The sequence below is a fragment of the Nerophis lumbriciformis genome, linkage group LG17 (assembly GCF_033978685.3).
Source record: "Nerophis lumbriciformis linkage group LG17, RoL_Nlum_v2.1, whole genome shotgun sequence".
Taxonomy (NCBI): Eukaryota; Metazoa; Chordata; class Actinopteri; order Syngnathiformes; family Syngnathidae; genus Nerophis; species Nerophis lumbriciformis.
Genome location: NC_084564.2, coordinates 19,546,227 through 19,567,500, shown reverse-complemented (window position 1 = coordinate 19,567,500; position 21,274 = coordinate 19,546,227). Strand labels below are relative to the sequence as shown.

General features: G+C 38.6%; 1 protein-coding gene across 8 annotated transcripts in view; it reads left to right on the top strand.

Annotated features, from left to right (window-relative positions):
• Window positions 1–19,932, top strand: part of kirrel3b (kirre like nephrin family adhesion molecule 3b) — a 430,118-nt gene extending 410,186 nt beyond the window's left edge. For all 8 annotated transcript variants that reach the window (XM_061972705.1, XM_061972702.1, XM_061972701.1 and 5 more), the window contains 2 exons: window positions 326–412; window positions 14,212–19,932. In XM_061972705.1, coding sequence (XP_061828689.1) covers window positions 326–412; window positions 14,212–14,673 — 549 coding nt within the window. In that variant the 3' untranslated portion in view covers window positions 14,674–19,932. The remainder of the gene's footprint in view (window positions 1–325; window positions 413–14,211) is intronic.
• The last annotated feature ends 1,342 nt before the right edge of the window (window positions 19,933–21,274 follow it).

The window sequence follows — 21,274 nt, the reverse complement described above, 5'->3', positions numbered from 1 at the left end:
CGCACCAGTCTTAAGGGTTTTTTGTGTGTATGATGCTCCAGGGCGGGGTTATTTGTAGTAGAAAGCTTTGGGGCGACAGATTCTCCCCATTCTTCCACTGCGACAAAACGTGCTGTGCCAACTTTACAAAACTATACTTTGTTAAAGGAAGAACATTTTCATGGATGCATTATTAATGCACCCCTTCCAGCACCGAGTGAAGGTGTCTGACTAATACCACAAGAAGTGATGAAAGTTTGATTCTTCCGTCTCAAATGTTCTCTTGTACTTTGAAGGCAGAGAGTTTCCTGCCAGCCTGCTCAGACTTTGCTTGATTTCCATGCAGGTGGATCGCGGGGAGTTCCAGCAGGAATCCGCTCTGAAGCAGTTGGAGGTTTTGCAAGAGGAGGAGAAAGAGTACCAGCACATTAAGGTACGACTCTTGATCAATGGCAGCACGGAGTCATGTTTAACGGAAGAGACCAAAAATAAATGAAATGTGTTAAAGGTCAAAAGATACTTTTTAATGATGTTCTGACAGAAATATGGGTCCCTATGATCCTCTTTATGAGCAACAAGCGTGAGGAAATTGATCCTATTCTTTACCTGTTTGCTACATGTTTGAGAGAATAGGCACTTCAATTGTGGCATTGGGGAGCGAATAATATGACGTCATCAGGTTTTAAAGTCTGTAAATAAAGAACAGTTGCCAAAATCTAACAGCAACATTTAAATAATGTTCACTTTTTGGTGAGAGTGAAGATGTGAGCTTGCAAAACAACAATCACAAGAGACTAAAAACATGAATGTTTTACTAATCTCTTATACTGTATTTTTCGGACTATAAGGCACACTTAAAATCCGTCTTATAACCCGGTGCGCCTAATGTACGGAATCATTTTGGTTGTGCTTACCGACTTCGAAGCTATTTTATTTGCTACATGGTGAAATGATACGTGTGATCAGTAGATGGCAGTCACACATAAGAGATATGTGTAGACTGCAATATGACTCAAGTAAACACCAAAATCTTATATGTTCCATTGAAAATATAGAACATTACACACGGCACTCAAAAATCTATCAAAATAGTTTAGTACGACTTTGGTAAGCTATGAAGCCGCACCTTTGATGGATTGTGCTGTGGTTCAACATACAAGTATTATTATGGTAAGACATATTATCTGGCTGAAAACCAGATAACTGATTAAAAAATGTGAACTTTATATACGGTATTTTAGACCATTTGGCATTTATCAGGACTCTACAGCTTGTCCCTCTCGAGGAAGCGGGGGTGGCTGGAGCCTGTCCCAGCTGCATTTGGGCGGAAGGCAGCGTACACCTTGGTCCTGTACAGCCTGAAATAACTTTAGATAAAACTGTCAGCAAATTTTGGGAAAAAAAATAAAATGCATTCAAGTAAAACCTTTAAAAACGTTCCTGAATGACATTCTGACAATGACATTGCTTTTGTTTACAAATATCGGGGTATTTTCTCAAGCTAATTTCAATAATGCAAACGAGGAATCTGTGACTAATCACGATTTATCCAAATTCCAAAATGTGATGAATCTGATTTAAAAATGGCAGCATTTGGGCTTGGGGTTGGGTTAGCAGCTGCAGCAAGTGTCATGTTGGCCTGTGTTGGTGTGAGGCGCGATTCGAGTTGCTTGAGGCAGACGTTAATAAACACTTTTTTCCCTGGACATACCATTCTTGCCTTTCATTACAACAAGCAAAACCTAGTGCCGGTACTTGCAGTTTGAGAACGCTACCTTTGGACTTACTTGGCTCTTGTCTTGGTTTGTGTCAGTGAGAGAGCTAGAGCAGGGCCAATCACCATCATCGCATTTACAATAGCGTCGCTTTGCGCTTCATTCGACCAAACTGTAGTAACGAGCTGCATCACATTGTTTAAAGACATTAAGGAATGTAGCCAAAAGAAAGAGTATTTCTAAAATTCCTGTGGTTAGGGTGTCCGTCCTGAGACTAAAAAGTTGTGATTTCAAACCCCGGCCGAGTCATACCAAAGATTATAAAATAAATGAGACCCATTACCTCCCTGCTTGGCACTCAGCATCAAGGGTTGGAATTGGGGGTTAAATTACCAAATGATTCCAGAGCGCGGCCACCGCTGCTGCTCACTGCTCCCCTCACCTCCCAGGGGGGGAACATGGCGATGGGTCAAATGCAGAGGATAATTTCACCACACCTAGTGTGTGTGTGACTATCGTTGGGACTTTAACTTTTAACTTAAGTAGTCTTCATAGCATTGTCCCGAACAGACAATAATAGTTGAAGACTTTCACAATTGTATTTACTCTCTGGTATTTACCCAACTCCACCATCCAAGCAATAACCCGCAAGCTTTACATGCATCTTGCATCCAGCTCAATCAAATCCCTGCCATCTAATCATCAATCTCAAATTGGAAACGTAACCATGACAGTGAACAAAAGCATGAGTCACCGCCCAAGTCTCCCGTTGGCAGGTGACAAGAGACGAGCATGCTGAATGCAGAAGCTGGAAAGTCGTACTCTCAAGTTCCGTGCAGTTTGATCGGCCATCGTGCTATGTGCGCACATACTTTGATAGCAATATGTCCCACATATAGAGGAATTCTATAAAAAAAAAAAAAAAAAGTGGTCAAAACAACGCGGTTTCGCTCAACGCAATAAAAGTGTGCTGCTTGTTTAATTTACATGCCAATGAGCAGCAATAGATGTGTGTGCTCGTACTGAAGGAGGCACCTGCTTTGGTGCCTGCGTGAGTGATCCACAAGTGATTTGGCCGACTGTGCAGGTTCTCTCATCTTGTGCTGTGGTTTATCTCTAGACCACTTCCTCAGTCAATTACAAAGCTGCGTGGTGCATTTTAAAGCTTTAAAGCTGTTCTTGCTGTTATTCCCAGTTTTTTTTTCTATCCACTGCCATCAAAACAAGAACTATTTACATTTTTTTACTGCAGAGAAAGCAGAGACACACTGCAAAAACTGATGTATACGCAATATTTTGGAATAACAATAAATTTTTTCTTACAATATTAGACACATTTGCTTATCTTAAATCAAACTAATTTTAGATCGGGGGCCACATGGAGAAAAATCTACTCCCAAGTGGGCCGGACTGGTAAAATCACGGCATGATAACTTAAAAATAAAGACAATTTCAGAATGAAAATTTACAAAAAATAATGTTGTTCGTTTTTTTTTTTACACTTACATGTTGCGGTTAATAGTATGCTATCTTTATTTGTCGTTATGTATACTTTCTGAATAAATTATGTGATAATGTTCATCAGTGAACTCATTGGTGTTAATTTTCAATCAAGATAAAAAAAATAATATCAAAATCAAATTACAGGATGTTATTTATGTTGTTTGCTCATTTTCCTCGTGTGGTTTAGTATTTTATTTTTGTTTTACATATGTAGCATAATCTACAAAGATACAAATAATTGCTATTACGACATCAAGTGGACACATTTAGAACAGCAGTTTATTTCATTCAAAAATTTCGGCTCATTTGACACCTCTGTCTTAGAAGGTCCCATAGTGTACTGTTTGTCACCAGGAAGTCAGGAAGTGTTGGTCAAAATATAGTTTTGATGTTGGAATTCAGACAGTTCAAAGGTGCTTTTAGTAATGTTACATTCTGGTGTTTGTGTGGACCGCCCGGGATGCAGAGATGGCAGGCGAGTGCAGAAGACGAAGCCCTTTCATTAGGGACACACAGGTAAAACAAAAACAAAGATCTGCACAAGGCGAAAACAGGCAAGCAAATGAGCCTGCCCTTTGTCTAGAGCAGGGGTGTCAAATGTACGGCCCGGGGGCCAGATCAGGCTTTATCCGGCCTGCGCATGAGTTTGCCAAGTATAACAATTAACCTGACATTTTCGGATGAAAAAAACAGCTGTTCTAAATGTGTCCACTGGATGTCGCAATAGCAATTATGTGTATCTTTGTAGATGATGCTACATATGTACAAAATAAACCACATGACGTTAGTACATCAGTCGAAGAAAAACATATCAAACTATATAAATAACATACTGTAATTTGATTTTGATATTATTTTTTTTATCTTAATAGATTGAAAATTAACACCAAAGAGTTGGCTGATGAACATCATCACATCATTAATTCAGAAAGTATAAATAACGACAAAGATAGAATACTATTAACTGCAACATATAAGTGTACAAAAAAACCTCCGCAACATTAGGATTTGCACAATTTCATAATGTGCTGCTTCTATTTTTAAACAAAGAAAACAATCTGAAGTTGTCTTTATTTTTAAGTTATCATGCTGTGATTTTACAAGTCCAGCCCACTATTAAACCATTACACTAATAAACTGAAACTGAACTAACTTTTAACAACAAAGTAATGCTAGGTTAACATATTTCCTCAAGAAAAAACGTGATTAAACCTCCATGTTTGTTGCTGACTGAGCCTTATTTTAAGATGCATAGTGAAGCCTGTCTCACGTTTAGTGCTCACGAACAGGCTCTTGGGACACTTATTACGATTGCATCTTTAAAAAGTACAGTTTGCATTAAAATGAACATTTAATAGGGGACTTACCAGAGCAGCAAAATAATATTGCCGTTACATTGCATATTAAAGGGGCCCTGTTATGCAAAACCAACTGTTTTTACCTTGTGGTTCCTGCGGTTGTGTATTTGGGAACTGCATAAGTCCTGAAAATTTTAAATCAAACCATTGTGACATGGTGTAGCTATTTATAAAACAATCGTGCCTTCCTTCAAATTTCCGCCAAACTGTTTGGAATTTGCAAAACCTGCGTTGTTTTTCTCACCCATGACATCTTCTGATTATCCATATATAATCTACCCAAAGTGTTCTGCGCGGGTCCACCTTTGTAGTCTGACACTGTAGTCATTAAGCTCCTTCTTTTTCGCAATCCTCTTATTTGTGAGGAAGACTGGCTCGTCCATGCACATGCATCCTCCGCTGTTGCCATTTCTAATACAGAGTAGCGTATAGTTCTAATAATGATAATAATACATTTAACTTATAAGGCCCCTTTCTAGGCACTTAAGGACACCGTACGAAACCAAAACAATAAAATATATTCAATTGGCTCAATCAGTCAATCAATCAAATCAATCAAAGTTTATTTATATAGCTCTAAATCACGAGTGTCTCAAAGGGCTGCACAAGCCACAACAACATCTCAGATCCCACATCAGGGCAAGAAAAACCTCAACCCAATGGGATTACAATGAGAACCCTTGGAGGGGACCGCAGACGTGGGGACCGCAGACGTGGGGCAACAACAAAGATTGATAAGATTTACAATGAATAAGCAGTAAGGAATAAGTGTGTTTTGAGTCTTAATTTAAAGAGAGATAACATATCTGTCAGTGGACTCCATAGGGAAGCGATGAAAACTACAACAAAAGAGGCGGGGAGAAGATGCTGTCAGAATGGAGCCACGTAAATAAGAGAGCCCACAAAATGGTACTTTCCGAAGAGGCGGTCAGAAAGCGGCTTGAAGATGGTTTTTAAAATATAATCTATGCAAAATGATGACCAAATACCCACCATTACATGTTATGAAGACCACAAGGTGGTGTTTTAAAGGCCTACTGAAATGCGATTTTCTTATTTAAACGGGGATAGCAGGTCCGTTCTATGTGTCATACTTGATCATTTCGCGATATTGCCATATTTTTGCTGAAAGGATTTAGTAGAGAACATCGACGATAAAGTTCGCAACTTTTGATCGCTGATAAAAAAGCCTTGCCTGTACCGGAAGTAGCAGACGAGTAGCGTGACGTCACAGGTTGTGGAGCTCCTCACATCTGCACATTGTTTACAATCATAGCCACCAGCAGCGAGAGCGATTCGGACCGAGAAAGCGACGATTTCCCCATTAATTTGAGCGAGGATGAAAGATTTGTGGATGAGGAAAGTGAGAGTGAAGGACTAGAGGGCAGTGGGAGCGATTCAGATAGGGAAGATGCTGTGAGAGGCGGGTGGGACCTGTTATTCAGCTGAGAATGACTAAAACAGTAAATAAACACAAGACATATATATACTCTATTAGCCACAACACAACCAGGCTTATATTTAATATGCCACAATTTAATACCGCATAACAAACACCTCCCCCTCCCGTCCATATAACCCGCCAATACAACTCAAACACCTGCACAACACACTCAATCCCACAGCCCAAAGTACCGTTCACTTCCCCAAAGTTCATACAGCGCATATATTTCCACAAAGTCCCCAAAGTTACGTACATGACATGCACATAGCGGCACGCACGTACAGGCAAGCGATCAAATGTCTCACGGTACCGCGTCTGCGCATCAAACTCAAAGTCCTCCTGGTAAGAGTCTCTGCTGTCCCAGTTCTCCACAGGACAATGGTAAAGCTTGACTGTCATCTTCCAGGAATGTAAACAATGTAACACCGGCTGTGTTATCCGGCACACCAGTCAAGGGGTGCTTTCTACGGCGGGGGTGCGTTATCCAGCACAACACCTGCCGCAATACACCGCTTCCCACCTACAGCTTTCTTCTTTGCTGTCTCCATTGTTCATTGAACAAATTGCAAAAGATTCACCAACACAGATGTCCAGAATACTGTGGAATTTTGCGATGAAAACAGACGACTTAATAGCTGGCCACCATGCTGTCCCAAAATGTCCTCTACAATCCGTGACATCACGCGCTGACGTCATCATACCGAGACGTTTTCAGCAGGATATTTCGTGCGGAATTTAAAATTGCACTTTAGTAAGCTAACCCGGCCGTATTGGCATGTGTTGCAATGTTAAGATTTCATCATTGATATATAAACTATCAGACTGCGTGGTCGGTAGTTGTGGGTTTCAGTAGGCCTTTAATGTAGAAAACAAAAGGATAATATGACCCCTTTAACAAAAAAGACTGATAAGCTCAAAATAATTCAACACATCCTTTTAACTAATTGACAGTGTCTTACTAAAAGCCTGGGGTAGGCTCCAGCATCCCACGCAGAAAATTAATGTTTATTCTACCTTTAGTGCTTTCTATCTCAATGCTTGACGTAAATAAAGTTGGGCAGATTCATTTAGTGGGCGTTTGTTCTTCAAGACAAATTCCCTTTCGACAATTTGCCAAGATTGCATCTACCGTCTGTCCCTGAGAACGGGAGATCAACCTTTAATTGTCCCCTGAGGAGGACATTTAGTCGAAACCCCTCAGGTGTTTCACAAGTTTTCGCCCAAACGCGCGAGGCCACCGACTCCCAAGTGTGTTTTTGTTGTGTTTACCCGCTGATCCGCTTACTCCGGGGCTTCTTTTTTGTCCACACTAGTTAATGGCGACAGGCGCCAGAGCCAAAGGGGGCCTGAACGCGAGTTAAAGGCCAGACGCAAGCATTCTCCCTATCCGCCGTCTGATAGTGACAAGCATAACAACAATCCTCTTGCGTTATCTCGCTCTAATTTTCTCCCCCATTATGAACGCTTTTCTTTTGAGATTTGTCTCACACTATGCTTGACATTCACATCCGCTCCCATGAGGACAACACACACACACACACACACACACACACACACACACACACAGGCCCTAACTGGCCTCTTGGCGACAGTGTTTCGCCTTCAGCCCGAGCGCCAACGAGTGTCACCGCTGTAGGCACAAAAGCCAAATTCAGCGCTGAGCCCGCATGAAAACGACAGACACCCCGATGTGTTTAGGTCCAATTAAGGCTCATGTGCGTGTATGTATGTGAGATCTGTGCGCTGACACACCGGATAGCACACGATGAATCATCAAGCCTGGCTTAATTAGCGAGAAACATGATTTTAAGGTTAGAACGAGGCTGACTAAATCCTAGCGCGGAGGTTCGTCACAGCTTGCCGTGCTGCCTCATTTATTCTCCGGCTTGAATGGTAATTACTAAGAGTTTGACCCCGGCTTCTGTTGAGCTTGGAGGAGTCAACAGTTAAACACGCACAGTACGAACATTATGACAGCATGGAATATTCTCTTTTTTAACTTTTACTTCCATTGCTTCGTTTGATATGCTGTGCACTGCAAAAAGTCGGTGTTCAAAAACAAGAAAAAAAAATAAAAATTAGGGGTATTTTATTTGAACTAAGCAAAATTATCTGCCAGTAGAACAAGAACATTCTGTTTGTCAAGACTTTCCAAAACAAGTAAAAATAGCTAACCTCAATGAACCCAATACTTAAAATAAGTATATTCTCACTAATAACAACTGTACTACTATATGAGTACGAATTTTCTATTGTTTCATTGAAAATAAAACAGCAAAAGTCCATTTGGCTGTCATCTGTTTTAATATGAGACACAATTGTGTCAAAGTCATGATTTTTTTTTTTCATGCTTGAAATAAGAAATGATTACTTTAAAAAAAGTAGTTTTATACTTGTGAGTGTTGATAACACAGCTTTGCAACAGTTGATATTCTAGTTTCAAGCATGTTTTACTCAATATAGGTCTTAAAATCTCAGCAACAAGCTGTAACATCTTACTGAGATAATTTAGGACCAAAACCCTTAAAACAAGTAAAACACTCTAACATAAAATTTGCTTAGTGAGAAGAATTATCTTATCAGACAGAAAATAAGCAAATATCACCCTTATTTGAGATATTTAATCTTACTTAGATTTCAGTTTTTGCAGTGTGACTGCTACCCTAGAAAGGTATTGCCGTCCTCGCCGATTATAAGACGGTCCACCATTTTCAAGACATAATCGGCGAAATCATGTTTAATATCTGACGGACAATTGGTCGCCAACCTGTCGACCAGTCGATGTTTGGGACCTTATCGGTCGATTGCGAAAATAATCAAGTGGACACTTTTGTGATTTGTATAACATCGGACTGTCTGCCCCCCAGGATGAATTTTGAGGATCAGTCATAGACAATTTAGAGTGAAAAGCACATTTTATTTTCACTCCCATACAAAACATTCTAACTTGGATTGTTTCCCTGGCTTCGAGACTCTCTCGAAGGACAGTGCGGCGAAGACACAACAAACTCCTTTCTTGTCTCTCATGGACACACACATGCTGTTGTTGACTTTGGACTAGCGACTGCACGACATCAAGGCCGCGGAATAGAGACACGCGGCAGGCTTACACACACACATGCATCCACAAAAATATATGCCACATACCCCACCCCCCATCCAACGACCCTTGATGCGAATCCCTCAGGGGTGATGGACTGATGGGCAGCGCCTGAAGAGCTGCAGCCTTCCACCGTTGCCCCTACTCCCTCTCCTCTGTTGCAAGTCTCAAGATGGATGTGTAATATGTATATGTGCTTTGCTATGGAGGTTTTTTCCCACTCCAGACTGGGCCCCCTTTGGAGCACAGTCTAGATTGCATTTTTTTACTCATTCTCCCCCAGCGTTTACCTTTTTCCCATCTTTTGCCGGGCGCCTTGTGGCGACCCATCAGCGTTCCTGTTCTGTGACCCTGTACACTGTTTGTTAGTCTAATCTTGAACGGGTTTGTGCTAAAAACAAAGTTTTGTTGTACTTGTGCAATGACAATAAAGACCTACCTACCTACCTACCTATTCAAAAAATAAATATATATTAATATGACATCAGTCACACCCCCACCCAGAGAATGACCAACAGAATTGCCAAAAGGCACACATTTTAACCCGTGAACACACCCGCACGCCTCACTTCTCTCTTTTCAGCCTCACATGCCGCAAAAATCATCAAGCTGCAACAATGCATTAAAGCTGATTGTTGCAAGGTATCGGACATTTTCTAGCATCCATTATCAAACCACTCTTCCCTCAACCACGACCATCATCGCTCGGCTGCAACGGGAGGCTGACAAGCCAAATATTAGAGTCCGTGAACATTGCTCCAAAGTACGGATTCTGTGTTGATTTATTGTGCATACAAATGTAAACACAGACATGTGCAAAGGCAGTAATACATAATAAAACAAAGCGGTAGCTAAGGAAGAGAAGTGTGGGGTGGGATGTTAACTATAGTTATAGTTAATAGTTATTGTTTAAAAATCCGACAAGCTAAAATTTACCTGAAAGGATGGAAAATACCCCAATATACTGTGAGGGATTATTAAAGGAAGATCATATTTGTTTTGCCATTTCGGTCAAGAGTCATCTTTGTCTCAAAATCGTAGTACAGTACAGTCCAATTATCTCACAACTTTATCACTTGCACTGTCACATGCTGCACTCAATTCACTTTCACCTACTGCTCACTGTCCACTTCATATATTTACATGCAGAAACCAGATATGTGGTCTTACTCACATTACTTTTTTATTCATCTTGTTTTAATTTTATTTTTAGCTTGCTTATCTTAGTTTTGATAGTTAGTGTTTCATTTTATGCAGCACCATTGCACTTGCTGCATCTCCAGACCTGAATATTATGGAGGCTTGACATTTTCAGACTTTGTCAAGGGTTTAACAGAAATGCCCCCACAATCCTCAGGATAGCTGATACAGGGTATCTGTGGGGCCTTAAAAAGTCTAAACAAATCTTGAATCCAATCATTTGAATTTAATTTTGAAAGGTCTTACTTATATTTAAAACATGCATAAACTTCAGTTTCGCTTTGAAATGTTTAGATTTTTGAGGACGCTATAACATAACTACACAGCGGAACTAACCGTGCTGCCCGGTCAGAATTTATCGAATACCACCAGCTATTGCTGTGCGCACACCGTGTTGACAGCTTAGTTAGCATAGCAGCGGAGACAACTTAATAAAAGCCCACAGCAAAGCCAAATTACTTGCATAAGATAGGTAAATAAAAGTTAAACGATTTGCGTCTCCTGAACCATCATGGTTGAAGCCGGTGGATGGAAATGTATAAAAGTCAATGGAATGATAATGTAGCAACTCCACTCGCTACCCATCAAACATCGCATCCACTTTAAAATAATTCTCCTCACTTTCAAAGCCATCCATAACCTCTCTCCATCATATCTCTCTGACCTGATCCATGTCGCCACGCCCTCATGTTCCCTAAGATCCTCTTCATCCATCCATCTCACTGTCCCTTTATTTAAACTGTCCACCATGGGTGCCCGAGCTTTCAGCCGCTCTGCCCCACATCTTTGGAACTCTACCACCAGACCTTCGCAACTTAGATTCAATATCCCTCTTCAAATCAAGACTCAAACCACACCTATTCCTGACTGCTTATCCATTGTAATCATCTTTTATTTTCTCTTTGTTGTTGTTGTTGTTTTTATCCAATTTGATTTTATTGTTGTGATTTTGTACGGTGTCCTTGAGTGCCCTTAAAGGCGTCTTATAAATAAAATGTATGATTATTATTATTATTATTAAAAGTCAAAAATCCGGGATAAGTCTGTGTCAACAGATGCTGAAACGCCACAAACACTTGCACAACTTTACAACGATAAAAATAACCCCCCAAAGTAGTGTTATGTGGGTTAAGTTGTGCCAATTGCCGAAGGAGATAACTATGAGATAGTTGGTAACACTTTAGTATGGGAACATATTCACCATAAATTAGCTGCTTATTAAAGTAACAAATACTTAATTTAGAGTATTTTGGACACTAGGGGAACATATAAGGGTTAGGGTTACTAATAAGCAATAATTCTGAGGTTATTGAGGGAAGACTCTTAGTTAATGGCTTACTGGTTGTATAATAAGGCCATGCAGAATCAGGCATTAATAATCAATAACTAATTTGCATGTTAATAAGCAACCAATTAATGATGAATATGTGTTCCCCATACTAAAGTATTACCGAGATGTTTACTAGTGAAATCATACTATTACATACAGTAAGCACACGCTAATTTATCTGTGGTAGTAGTGTACTCAGCAGTAAAACTATAAAAAAAAAACGAATTCTCTTATATTATTTGTTCCAATAATTTCTCCAAGTTTATACATCAACCGACATTAAAAGTGTTTAGTGTTTACACTCACCTTATTGTGGGGTGAGGAAAGCAAGGGAGGTTTGTGAATATAATCGTGTCATGCCTAAATAATAACTAATCCTTGTTTATTAGCAATATGTTTTCAAAAAAGTCACAAAAAAAGGGTAAAAATGTATCCATACACACCAGATACAAAATGAGCTGAGCACATTTGAATGTTATCCACATTATTCACATCCAAATTCTGTTTGAGGCTTACAAGCCATAATTGCCTTCCTTCTTTTTTAGACAATCACTCTGTCTGCACTCTGTTTTTCACAACATAGTGCACATACAGTAGTATTGCAGATGTTTTTATCGGTATGCTCAATTCTGACAGCCGAAAAAAACATTACCAAAGTTAAGCATTTAGCTTTAGCAGAGATGCTAACTGTCCTTTTCACAGACAATATATTGTTGTGCTTTCCTCTACCATTGTTTATGTTCCATGAAAACACTTGATTTGAAGCACACTGCAACTTTTGCAAGAAAACACTTCTATGGCAAATCTGAAAATTGGCTGTAAGGATGTTTGCTAATATTTTTTTTTCAATTCATTTACTCTAGAGAAGCTTCTGGTGTATTTGGTTAGTTTAAAGGCCTACTGAAATGCGATTTTCTTATTTAAACGGGGATAGCAGGTCCATTCTATGTGTCATACTTGATCATTTTGCGATATTGCCATATTTTTGCTGAAAGGATTTAGTAGAGAACATCGACGATAAAGTTCACAACTTTTGGTCGCTGATAAAAAAGCCTTGCCTGTACCGGAAGTAGCAGACGAGTAGCGTGACGTCACAGGTTGTGGAGCTCCTCACATCTGCACATTGTTTACAATCATGGCCACCAGCAGCGAGAGCGATTCGGACCGAGAAAGCGACGATTTCCCCATTAATTTGAGCGAGGATGAAAGATTTGTGGATGAGGAAATTGAGAGTGAAGGACTGGAGGGCAGTGGGAGCGATTCAGATAGGGAAGATGCTGTGAGAGGCGGGTGGGACCTGATATTCAGCTGGGAATGACTAAAACAGTAAATAAACACAAGACATATATATACTCTATTAGCCACAACACAACCAGGCTTATATTTAATATGCCACAAATTAATACCGCATAACAAACACCTCTCCCTCCCATCCATATAACCCGCCAATACAACTCAAACACCTGCAGAACAACACACTCAATCCCACAGCCCAAAGTACCGTTCACCTCCCCAAAGTTCATACAGCACATATATTTCCCCAAAGTTACGTACATGACATGCACATAGCGGCACGCATGTACGGGCAAGCGATCAAATGTTTGGAAGCCGCAGCTGCATGCGTACTCACGGTACCGTGTCTGCGTATCCAACTCATAGTCCTCCTGGTAAGAGTCTCTGTTGTCCCAGTTCTCCACAGGCCAATGGTAAAGCTTGACTGTCATCTTCCGGGAATGTAAACAATGAAACACCAGCTGTGTTATCCGGCACAACAGTCAAGGGGTGCATTCTACGGTGGGGGTGCGTTATCTGGCACAACACCTGCCGCAATGCACCGCTTCCCACCTACAGCTTTCTTCTTTGCTGTCTCCATTGTTCATTGAACAAATTGCAAAAGATTCACCAACACAGATGTCCAGAATACTGTGGAATTTTGCGATGAAAACAGACGACTTAATAGCTGGCCACCATGTTGTCCCAAAATGTCCTCTACAATCCGTGACGTCACGCGCAGACGTCATCATACCGAGACGTTTTCAGCAGGATATTTCGCGCAAAATTTTAAATTGCACTTTAGTAAGCTAACCCGGCCATATTGGCATGTGTTGCAATGTAAAGATTTTATCATTGATATATAAACTATCAGACTGCGTGGTCGGTAGTAGTGGGTTTCAGTAGGCCTTTAACCATGTTGTTTTCCAATGTGAAAGAGCGGTGAATGAATTCATATACTTAATATTCATGTATGTATGTTTTGTCTGTATGGATGTGAAATGGTCTTCAATTATTTTCAGGATGGTCTTAAAAAAAGTCTTAAATTTGACTTGCAGTGACCCTGTGATAACCTAAAAACCCTGCTGTAAAAGGCGTATGCCGACTATTTGATTAGCATATGGACTATGCAGGATGGTAGTGACGGGTTTGAGTGTCATTTATGGATGCATAAATTATTAACGTTTGCCTCGTAACTTACATTCTGTTTGCTATTTCCTCCTTGTCCTCCATCTAAAATACACTTGTATTACATTCCATAGGGAATGCAGTCAACAAAGTATTTACTGTACCGTTTTTTTTCTAAATAGGACCCCACAAATGGCTACTACAGCGTCAACACCTTCAACGAGCACCCAACACCAACTATGGCCGGAACCCAGTCCACCGACGGGAGGAACCCGACCAATACGAGCACTCTGGGCAAGCAGCGGGTACCGACAGGCATGTCCTTCACCAACATCTACTCCACCCTGGGAGCGGGTCCCAATCGCCTGTACGACTACAGCCAGCGCTTCGTGCTGGGCATGGGCAGCAGCTCCATCGAGTTGTGCGAGCGGGAGTTCCAGCGCGGCTCAATAAGCGACTCCAGCTCGTTTATCGACACGCAGTGCGACAGCAGCGTCAGCAGCTACAGCAAGCCGGACGGCTACGTGCAGTTCGACAAGGACAGCAAGGCGTCGGCCTCCTCGTCCTCCCACTACTCGCAGTCGTCGTCGCAGAACTCAGACCTAACCCGGCCTCTCCAGAAGCGCATGCAGACCCACGTCTGACAGCCAGGACGGGAGGGATGGTCTGAGAACCAGCCTTGGGTGTGAACTCCGACATGGTTTCATCACACTGAACCACTTTGTCGGACATGTGGATCAAGAAGCCTTATATTTCCCTTTTGCTTAATCCATTGCCCACATCCTGGTTCTCACAGACGTTCTTGAGTAGTGCCACGATACTTGCCAATGAAGACACTTGGGATTACTCTGCTTCTGAGGACAGCAACAAAGCTGCAGGATTGTTTTTTTTCTGAATGGAGTAAGACCGCACAACAATTTCTTTCTGCTCTTTCGTGTCTCGTCAAGCACAAAGACTGAACGTCCACAAGGATTTTTAGGTAGTCAACAACTCCCAACCACCACGGCTTCCCTCCTTTCTTTCACAATCTTCTCACACTCCAGCTCGGCTCCTTGCAATGTCTCATTGCGTAGGTGGAGTACAACTGGCCTCCTTCCACATGCCCACAGACATGGTTGGGAGGAACAGCTGCATGTGGGCCAGACAAGATAAAGAAGGGCTGAGACCACGTTTTCAATCCCAACGTTCGCGTTCTGATAAAACATCAGTGTACATATTGTATAAGGCTGTAAATTATTTTCTGACTAATCGCGGAGGAGTTCTTCAATGAAACAAGAGCGGTTTGTATCCCGCTCTAGCCCCTCAAAAAAGTTTGCCTTGAGGAACTGTTTGGTTAACTAAGCAGGCATACTGCATATCAGCTGCAGCCGGTGAACTAACACTGCTAAAGGTACAGGTATATGTAAACATACTCATGTCTTATTTTGTGGTTATTGCAGTGTGTAGTTACTGATAAAACTGGAGCATAGTGCACACTTACAATTTGTTTTGAATATAGCTTTTGGATTTTTGGTTATGTTTTTACAGAAATTACTTTTATTATTGGCACAATCGAAATTATGCTTCAATTCGTGTGTCCCCCCTCCCTCCGCCCTTTTATTAGATTGTTTTTTTAAAACAATAAAAATACAACTATATATATTACCATGTTTTACCAATAAAACATTAGTATACAATACTAAAAAATAAAATTTAACATATAATAATAAATGAATAAGGAAAAAATTATAACTTTTTTTTTAAAAAGCAGGCAACTTTTTTTTTTAAATATAGTAAATAAATATGGTTCGGTAAATGACAATTCAAAATTTGTTTCACAAGAACAAAATTGTAATTCCTTTTGCTAGTGTATTTTTATAAATAGGTTGAAATTACCAAGTAAATTGAAAAAAAAAAAAGTATTATCTTTCACCACAAAAAAAGAAAACCTGAGAAACTTCACACTACAGAACAAAAATATGGTACATAGGTTACAAAATTAAATTAAAATGTTAAATTCTTTAAGTTAATGGACCAAAATGTATTTTTATGTATATATGAATTGGTAAAAAAAATACAATGACTTACTTTTAAAAAAAAGGTGTAATTTACTGAATACATTAAAAAACTATTTATATATATACAAAAAAGGTATATTTCATTATTTTTAAAAATGGGAGAAACATGCACACTATAAAACAAGAAAATTGCAATACATTTTCCTGGAAAAGTTTAATTTTAATGTCAATAAAGAATGTAATTCAATGTGTTCAAATGTTAGTATCTCTGCCAGATATCACCAAATCAACGTGTGATTTGGTGTACTTATGCAGGATCTTGTGGGCTAAAAGGACGCACAATTCACAAAGCCGGATTTCCCTCCAGATGAGAACCAACGTCCAATGCTACACTTAAGGCTGATAAGTGCATTAATTTGACATGTTTGTGAGTTTACATTTTGTTCACTGAGTTGAGAGGATATACAAATAGATACCCAAACACACATCACCCGCGTTTCTAAGTAAAGTGGTGTTGTCGCTCCCTGTTAGTATTATTATGATCCGGGACTTTTGGGGATTGCTGGGGAAATTCGCAGAAAAAAAAAACTGCATGAAATTTGGACGCAAGGTCATGATTTTTTTCTGTAGTTGCTGCAGTCAAGGATACGTTTATTCCAATTCATGTCACAAGTGCTGACTGTGTTGCTTGCAATTTAGTCCTGCAAGTCGCATAAATCAATGATGATCTATGTTTTAAAAACGGTCATTCTCGGCCTTTTAAAGCAAAGCTGTCATTAAAAGCACTTTAAAAGGATTATCTCATTCAAGGTACACTCCAATGGCTGTTTGGACTCTTATTTTTACAAATGTACAATTTAAGGCAACACGGATAATCCAGCAGACTGTACATAAAACAATGAAATGCTGTTTTTCTCTGTATATATATATTTTTTTTTTCACTCCTGTGTTTTTCTTTCATTCTCGGTTGTCATGATTGACACTTAAAGCTCCAAACTGTACAGACAATCATTATCCCCTCACATTAAACCCATCAAAACTGCTTGTTTCGCTCACATTTGCGTTTCAAGACTGAGCAGTTTCTGTAAAACACACAGGCGGCTTTTAGAAATGAGAAGCAGTGTTGAGCTGGGACAGCTTTGAAGTGAGATGAATTGTTATTTTAACTTCAGTCCCTCAGAGATGCCTGAAGCTCTTTTATTCGACACTAAAACGACTTTGCAGAGCAGTCACTGTGTAGAATCTATACCTTGTATCAGTAAATATATTGACTGCATATCTTTCCACTTTAGACATCCCATTTGTTAGACGGAATAAATCATTGATGCTCCACTTTGCCATTCTACAGTATTATATTTCATAGTGATGTATATTTTAACCAACCCTACAAATACAAAGGGATTTTTGTCCCCCCAAACCAGTGATATTCGGCTACAAAACGAGTATTAAAGCCACAGTCAAAATACAGATAACTTAATATTTCAAAAAGTAAAACGTTTAGGAATATTACAGGGAAAAACTATTTCATTGATATTTGTTAGATTTATTGAATCAGTGCAACTACTGTACTGTACGTTTATTTATTGATACACATTTTTGGTTGTCATTATACATCATATAAACAAATGTATTTGCTTGGGGTCAAATACAACGACAAAGTATGGAAGTTACAAACAAGATAACATTTTTAAGTTTAAATATTAGCTGGAAAATATATGTAATACTGAAATATATTTTTTATTCTATAGAAATAAAGTTATTACAGTACAAGATTTATTATTAATAATCATATTGGCTAACCAATTACACATTTACACAATTCAACATATCTGACAAATAATAATTATTAGGACTATGACTAATATGTTTGTTAAAATAATATAGTATTCAAATTTGTTCAGAAAAAAAAATTAATACAGTGCAAGTACAAAATATTGTATCATCTATTTATATCCCTTTGTTCTTATTACACGATGACCTTATGAATAAAACATTTTATTATAATGAAGCTATAACAAAAGTACAATTTAAAAAAAGTTTAGGACCTCAGCTGTTTTTTAGTATTATTAAAATAGTTATAATTTTTAACGTGGCTTAAATACTCCTTTATAAAATAAATACAGTCGTCCCTCGCCACAACGGCTTCAAATATTTTGACTTGACCACATTGCAGATTTTTTTTTTTAAAGAAAATTCTACAACTATTTTGGCAGAAATTAAGCATTTTCAAGCATTAAAAAGATAAATGAAAAAAAACATGATGGAGACCAAACCAAGTGTAATTACACTATTTTGGATTAAATGAGTTTAATGGGTGTTATTTCATGTCATAAACAGTTATGCCAATATTCAATTTATATTTAGTTATTTGTACTTTGCAAAAATGTGTTTATTGCGGCAATTTCCGTAATATATATTTAATACAAAATACAATGATTTGCAAATCCTTTTCAACCTATATTCAATTGAATAGACTGCAAAGACAAGATACTTAAACGTTCAAACTGGTAAATGTTTTTTTTGCAAATATTAGCTCATTTAGAATTTGATGCCTGCAACATGTTTCAAAAAAGATGGCACAAGTGGCAAAAAAAGACTGAGAAAGTTGAGGAATGCTCATCAAACACTTATTTGGAACATCACACAGGTGAACGGGCTAATTGGGAACACGTGGGTGCCATGATTGGGTATAAAAGCAGCTTTAAAATGCTCAGTCATTCACAAACAAGGATGGGGCAAGGGTCACCACTTTGTGAACAAACGCGTCAGCAAATTGTCGAACAGTTTGAGAACAACATTTCTCAACGAGCTACCGCAAGGAATTTAGGGATTTCACCATCTACGGTCCGTAATAGCATCAAAAGGTTCATAGAATCTGTAGCAATCACTGCACGTAAGCGGCAATGACCGTGACCTTCGATCCCTCAGGCGGTACTGCATCAAAAAGCGACATCAGTGTGTAAAAGATATAACTACATGAGCTTAGAAACACTTCAGAAAACCACTCTCAGTAATTAGTTTGTTGCTACATCTGTAAGTGCAAATTAAAACTCTACTATGCAAAGCAAAAGCCATTTATCAACAACACCCAGAAACGCAGCCGGCTTTGCTGGGCCCGAGCTCATCGAAGATGTACTGATGAAAAGTGGAAAAGTGTTCTGTGGTCTGACAAATCTACGATTGAAATTGTTTTTGGAAACTGTAGACGTGGTGTCCTCTGGACCAAAGAGGAAAATAACCATCCAGACTGTTATAGGTGCAAAGTTGAAATGCCAGCATCTGTGTTGGTATGGGGGTGTATTAGTGCCGAAGGTATGGGTAACTTACACATCTGTGAAGGCAGCATTAATGCTGAAAGGTACCATCCAAACAGCGTCTTTTTCATGCACGCCCCTGCTTATTTCAGCAAGACAATGCCAAGCCACATGATGCACGTGTCACAACAGCGTAGCTTTGTAGTAAAAGAGTGTGGGTACTAGACTGGCTTGCCTGTAGTCCAGACCTGTCTCCATTTGAAAATGTGTGCCGCAATATGAAGCGTCAAATACTGTTGAACAACTTAAGCTGTACATCAAGCATGAATGGGAAATAATTCCACCTGAAAAGCTTTCAAAAATTGGTCTCTTCAGTTCCCAAACGTTAACTGAGTGTTGTTAAAACGAAAGGCCATGTAACACAGTGGTAAAAATTCCCCTGTGCCAACTTGTTTGCAATGTGTTGCTGCCATTAATTCGAAGTTAATGATTATTTGCCAAAATAAAAAATATGTTTCTCAGTTCCAACATTAAATATCTTGTCTTTGCAGTCTATTCAATTGAATATAAGTTGAAAAGGATTTGCAAATAATTGTATTCTGTTTTTATTTACGATTTACACAACGTGCCAACTTCACTGGTTTTGGGTTTTGTACACATATATATATATATATATATATATATATATATATATATATATATATATATATATATATATATATATATATATATATATATTATACATATTATATATATATATATATATATTATACATATTATATATATATATATACAGTATATATATATATATATATATATATATGTTATAAATATATATACTGTAAATTATATAACATATATATATATATATATATATATATATGTATATATATATATATATATATATATATATATATATAAATATATATATATATATATATATATATATATATATATATACATATACACATATATATATATATATATATGTATATATATATATACATATACATATGTAGATATTAATATATATACATATACATAATTAAAAAAAATATATATACATATATATATATATATATATATATATGTAATATGTATATTTATTTATTTTGTATTATTTTTTTTATTTTTTTATCAAATTGCAACTGCTTTTAGAAATGTGGCAAAAGCCAACATGTTTTTCCTAAAAAAAACTAAACCAAGTCCAAAATGTCCCCTTTTCTTTATCTACTGACCCCCAAATATCTAACACATGCTCTGAGCGAACGGGCTGAGCAAGGCCATAAATGTTTGATCGTCCAACCTTCTGTCCCATCTCCAGCATACAGACACAGTGTCCCTGAATGCACCGCGGCACATGTCCCCGTTCACCTGTGGTCGACTGCTCCACGCGGCTGGCGCTCGTTGTTTGTCTGGCAACGAGCAGCACACAGCTGCGAGGGCATAACAGATGAATAAACACAAAGAGCCAGAACAATTACAAGGGGGTGCTGCCCTTCCCTGATAGGAGGTGCATGGGAAAATAGAGCAAAGTGATTTATTATTCAGAGATGTCAACGACAAGCTCATGCTCCACTGCACACCACTCGAACGGGACCTTTTTAGAAGGACGAGGACACTTGACTTTTTACGCTTCTGCTTATACAATACTACAGAACATCAATAACTCACAAAAAAAAATTCAATTTTTTTCCAACATGCTTATTAAAGTTACTTTGACGTTCACTTGCACATGTCTGAAAAGGAGTAGGAAGAAACTGCGCTCATTTAATTAAAAAATAAATAAATAAAAATGTATGCCTCATTGTATAATACTGTCCAAAATATTGCAAATACTGTTACAAGTGCCAACTTTTTCTTCAATGTGCTTTCTGAATCCCCCTCAGTTTTTGAGTTCCTCCAAATCAGTATGTTGTGTGTGCATACTGCAAGGAGGAAGAACAAAAAAAAACGTATTTTTGTTTTCTCTTACGGAACATGCTTGAGGGCCC